General features: G+C 35.1%; 1 protein-coding gene across 1 annotated transcript; it reads left to right on the forward strand.

Annotated features, from left to right (window-relative positions):
• Positions 1–1,709: 1,709 nt before the first annotated feature.
• Positions 1,710–4,433, forward strand: mrps16 (mitochondrial ribosomal protein S16). The gene is made up of 4 exons (XM_053484339.1): positions 1,710–1,830; positions 2,031–2,057; positions 3,743–4,003; positions 4,099–4,433. Exons 2-4 carry the CDS (start codon positions 2,045–2,047, stop codon positions 4,224–4,226), a joined length of 402 nt encoding a protein of 133 aa, XP_053340314.1. The 5' UTR covers positions 1,710–1,830; positions 2,031–2,044; the 3' UTR covers positions 4,227–4,433.
• Positions 4,434–5,869: the final 1,436 nt, after the last annotated feature.

Raw genomic sequence — 5,869 nt, forward strand, 5'->3', positions numbered from 1 at the left:
TCAGTCAAATACACATTTATAGCAGATTATTAAATCCGGCACATAATCTCATATAACATCACTTTTACTCATTTTAAAACATTTTAAAGAAAACATTTTGACTTGAGCGCATAACACTGTCAGTTCGAATATTTTACATGTCCTCGTCTCGGACTGCTGTGGGATTTTTAGGCAGATACTAAAGGACTGGCAAAGTTTCATTAAATTCTGTTTTGCGTGACACGTCACAAAATCGGCTGAACAGACTTACAGACATACAGACAGAACATATTCTCAGACTGGTTTCAGGTCCTCCAATGTATGAAATGTAAAGATATTATTGAAAATTAGGTCCCGACAAATGTTTTTTTTTTTTCATCTAATTAGGTAGAAACTGTTTTTTTTTTATTTAATTATAAAATTTTATTATAAAAAGCTGTAACAGGAGTGCAGCCACAATTCAAATTTTTATATTAATGCTGTGGCCTTGTACCTCGAGGGTGTGGATTTGATCCCGCCTCAGGGTTTCCGTACATGAAGTGTGCAAGTTCTCCCTATGTTTGTTTATGTCCCTATGTTTGGTGTGTTTCCTCTAGGTGCTCTGGTTTCCTCCCACAATCCAGAGACATGCTGATTAGGTTAACTGGGGTTTCCAAAGTGCATGTAGTGTGTGAATATCTTTGCCCTGTGATGAACTGCCACTCTATCCAGGGTGCACACCCACTTTGTGCCCCAATTTCCAAAGATTGGCTCCAGGCTTCCCGTGAGTGCATGATAAGAGTTATGAATGAATAAAGGATTAAATAGTAATACTCTAGCTGTTTCTATAATAGATATTCGTAAATAATTACACCAACCTGATTATTTCTCTACAACAGCAATCCATGGAGTGTTTTATTGCTGCTCATTCAAACAAAAATATGTACCAAAATTATTGACACCCTCAGGGACTATTTTAGGTAAATATAGGCTAATTTTCAGAAATAAAAAGAATATTTTCTCACATCCACTACTGAGTTCTGCTGTTGCCTGTCACCATGTTCTGGTGGCCTGGGGTAAGAATAGATGTCCTGCAATCATCTAAAAAGTAATTAGGAAGAAATGATGAGTATTATAATAAATACAGTAATAATAATTTCAATAATGATGCTTTTCCTTCTCTCACCTGCATCAGCTGGTCATCTGAGCATCACTAACAAACCTGTCACACATGATCCTGTTTGCTAAAAAGCCACAAGTGGAATAAATAGCCTCGCTGAGATGATCATGCACACCAGATTTACCATGTAGGACGCATTTCATTTTTGTTTTGTTCTTATTTCCCCCTTTTTAAGTAGATTGTAATAACAGGCTGATATAGCTATTATAGGTATTTGTAACTATATCTTGACATAAGATGTGCCTTAATGTGAGCATCTTTGAGTGAAGCAATAATTAGAGGCATTACAAAGAAAGTATAATAATATTAAAAAAAGGATAAGAATAAAAAATTAATAAATGTGTAAACATATTAAACTATATATAACGATTACATTTCTAATAAGCATATATATATATATATATATAAGAATATATGCATATATGTATGTAATATATGTATATGTATAATGTATAAATAATAAATATACAGTATATATATAATTAGAGTGCATGTGTAAAGAAAGAACTTTGCCGCCATCAGCTGGTCAGTATGTGAAACTGCAAGTTTAAAGTCAACTTCCGGTTACTTTTTCTGCTGGTAATAAAAATGGCGTCCCCCTTGCAAATGTCATGTTGATGTCGTTGTTGCTGTCTGTGGAATCATAGCATAATATCTCGTACAACAGATACATTTCCGAGCTTTTATACCAAGTAAGTACATTTTTACGAGTTATTATATACATTTTTAAGATGGAAAGATGAGCAAGAGGGCTAAACATGTGCTTAGCCGTTAGCTTGTTCGTATGGGCGATAGTGTATTCATATTTGTATAAATTCTGCATATTGTGAAATCATTTTCATAGACGTTTAAAAAAAATTGATTGATTGATTGCTTTTGCTTGTTTTGTTAGGATTAAACACAAGGATGGTCCATCTGTGTAAGTATTTATGAATAATCTTAACACCTACAGTTATGTACATCATAAAACTGTATGTACGTTATTTTAGATTATGTACATCCAAAACATCTTGAATAATTTGTGATAAAAGTTTTTAACATTTGTGTTTTTTTTTTTTTTTTTTAGTTTTTTTTTTTAAGTTTTGAGCAGCCTGAAGCAGCCAGTTCAATTCTCACTATGAATAAAATGCAAGAGAATTTTTCATCCTGACATCTATATAAATCAAATAGGTTTTGTCTGTGTATTGGTCAGAACTCGCTCTTTTAATGATATAAAGTATTTACGTTTTATACATTTTGGGACCAGAAACCTGTTTCTGTACCAATTTCTATATGTGTGTCTGTCTTTCCAGCCAGATATTGTCACATCACGCAGTCCAGTTCTTTTGCAGTACTTGGCTATCTGCCTGAAGTTTAAACTGCACCATAAATGAAATCAAAATGTGATAAAAGAAAAGCATCGTTCTGTCCTGGATTTAATAATCCACCTTACTTTAAAATAAGCTACTAATAAGATACTTTCTCAATGTATCAAACACCTGCACCAGGAAATATTAATTAGAAAAGCAAAACTGAATTTGTTTACTGGGATTAGTTCACATTTCCACCGCTGTAATAAAAGCACTGAAGTAAGATAAGTGAATTTTAACATGCTCGAGTCATTTAAAGAGAAAACTTAATCTTTATTTGATCTACGCTTTTGATTTTAAAATAAATTTCTGTGATTTATTCTCTGGTTACTAAACAAGGAGTGTATTTGTCTGGCGATGTAAGAAGTACAACTTGGAGTAAACAAGGCAAAACATACTCGTCCTTTGACTTCATATTAATAAGTTGGGCAGAGAGTTCTGCCGTTACAGAGAGACAGGCTATCATCCATTGAGTTTAAACCTGAAGTAAGAATATCACTATAAGTTGATATTACATTTTTACCCAATTTTTGTTTATTTCTTTTACCCTTTTAAAATAAAAATAAAAAAGTTTAATGATTAATTAAACATAGCCTGTTTCCTATAACATTAGTGGCACAGCATTTAAACAATACAGACTTCAAATACAAGAGTTTAACATTCAACTGAGCAGCGCATATCTCTGTCCTCTAAACCAGGGGTCTCCAAATCCAGACCTGGAGCGCCCGTGACCAGCACAGTTTGTAATTCACCAACACCTAAACACACCCACTGAACCTAGTAATTAACAGATTAGTTAAATCAGCTGTGTTTGAGAAGAAGAATGACCAAACTGTGTTGGACACTGGCCCTCCAGGACTGGATTTGGAGACCCCTGCTCTAAACGATTATTTCTAAATGAACGTGGCGAATAATTCACTCCTACCACACGGGATAAAAATCTGTAAATAGTTTACCTGTAGGGTTATAAAGAAACAGTGGCAATAATAAGATTTTATTAGCTCTTTTATTTAATTTGAGTCCTCTAATGCCTACAAAGTCTCAACCTCAATTTGACAGTGAGCGTGCAGGTTGACCGGCAGTTCATATGTGGCACAAACCTACAAACAACTAGACAGACATAAGTTGCAAAAAACATCTTGATGTGTTCTATTGCTTATCTTATGTACAGACATGACAACTTTAGAATTTTCATATATGTATAAAAGATAACAGTATTTGTGTGTGTCTCTGTGTGTGTTTTTGCTCACAACAGCGTCGTTATTACTCAAAAAGTACCACGGAGGCCATGTGGTTATCCGCCTGGCCCTTGGCGGTGCCACCAACAGACCGTTTTACCGCATAGTGGCTGCGTACAACAAAAGGGCACGAGATGGCAAGTACATCGAGCAGCTAGGGTCATACGACCCTCTCCCAAACATCTACAACGAGAAACTTGTCAGCTTCAACTATGACAGGATAAAGTACTGGATGGGGTGTGGAGCTCATCCTACTAAACCTGTGGCCAAGCTTTTGGGTGAGTGTTTGATCAATTCAGGATTTTTAAATTTTTTTCAGGCTATTATATTAGAAATGATGTTTAATGGTTTGTTTGCATTCTGTATATTTCAGGACTGGCTGGATATTTCCCACTGCATCCTATGACGATAACGCAGGCGGAACGGCAGAAAGCAGCAGCAGCTTTGAAAGAGGGAACAACAACTGACGAAGAAGATGAAGAAAAGCAGGCAGAACAGTAACGTTTTCACAAAATGCCTAAAACGGTATCAACGTTTAAAAGAATCCTGCTTTCACTCATTTGACATGACAAGAGACTGGCAGCGGTGACTCTTTCTGATTGCCTATTTTTTTTATTATTATTATTATTCCAGTTAAAACAGTTATTTACATTTAGTTCTGAAAAATCTCAATAACATGGAAAAACATTATTAAAAAATTAAACATTTTATGTTTTTGTCCCAAAGTTTGTTGACTTTTTTTTTTTTTTTTTTTTTTTTTTAAATCATCTTTCATTTCGGCGCCATAAATCTGATGAAGTTTTATTACTTCATTTTATGCTGAAATTTTCTACATAAATGTTTTTCTTCCCACTTTTACAATCATACTGGCATTTAAATGGAGGTTTACAGGTGCACGTCCCTCTTGTAAAGTACTTTCAGAGATATGAAAGAGATGTAGTTTAATATAAAAGAGAGAACAATTACAGGGAATAATTCCTCTGTCTCAGGAGAGATTTAACAAGGATAAGCAAACAGAGGTGTGGAGCTTATGACTGTGGGGCAATGGTATCGCTTGCTGTTTCCCTGTTTGCCTAACACAGTCATTTATGATTTCTGAGTATTATGTCCATTTATAGAACAGGAATCATATGTAATAAACTGTCCAAAACCACACCTCTACTGAGGAGTGTGTGGAGTTCACACTAGCAACTATTTCAGAGATCTCAGGGCACAAGGTGGGGTACACCCTGGATGGGATGCCAACCCATAATACGGCACACAAACACTAAACACACCCGTCATTTTGGAAACCCCAGTCAGGTTACACTGCTTGTTTGTGGACTCTAACCAAGAAAACATGAGCGTGGAGGTAAGATTTGAACTCCTATCCTTGGAGGTATGAGACAAGAGTTCTGTCCACTGTAACAGCCAAGGCAGTATTAACAGACATTTTTTTTTTTTTTTTTTTTTAGTTAATACCAGACTTTTTAAGGTATGTTATACACTTATCAACAGTAGCAAGAGGTTGGACACATTTAACTGCTGTGTTACAGCTCCAGGGTCTCCTGAACTCGGGTAAAGTTTGCGTAAGATTTTATGAGCAGATTCATGTCAATAAACTTAAAAGACTTAAAACGTTAAAAGAAAGTGTGATAAACTTAAGATCCAGCTTGACCATATTAATAAATTTGATTAATAGATAGACAAAAAGATTCTTTGTTATTGCACTACTAAATTGTGTTTTAGTCAATAAATACAAGGAAGGTTAAAAAGTTTTTAAGTATTATCTTACTGGATTATTAAAGGGGTTTATTAATCAAAACTTGGATTTAGTTTCAATTTCCAGGAGGTGTGACCACGCTAGGTTTGTTCACATGTTGGTGGTTTACTCAAGGTGTGACTCTTACCTTTCTCAACAACTCGATGCTCATCATTTCATTATCAGGCAGACTAGAGAAGTGTCCAGATCCTGAAGCAGGATGGTACACACAAGGAAAAAAAAGAAACAACTCTTCAATGAGATAACAGTTTGGTTTGTTCATGGGCATGAACAAGCCAGTTTAATTGCAATAGGAAGATTTGTAAAAGCAATTCGGAGAAATGAAATAACACTCCGTCTTGCAATCCTGATGACTTTAATCCTTTTGTTACCATCAGCGACA

Source organism: Clarias gariepinus, chromosome 23 (assembly GCF_024256425.1).
Source record: "Clarias gariepinus isolate MV-2021 ecotype Netherlands chromosome 23, CGAR_prim_01v2, whole genome shotgun sequence".
Lineage (NCBI taxonomy): Eukaryota > Metazoa > Chordata > Actinopteri > Siluriformes > Clariidae > Clarias > Clarias gariepinus.

Excerpts from the sequence above, each read along its gene's own strand:
- mrps16 (XM_053484339.1), top strand. Across the intron at positions 4,004-4,098 it reads ACCTGTGGCCAAGCTTTTGG|GACTGGCTGGATATTTCCCA; the intron begins GTGAGTGTTTGA and ends TGTATATTTCAG.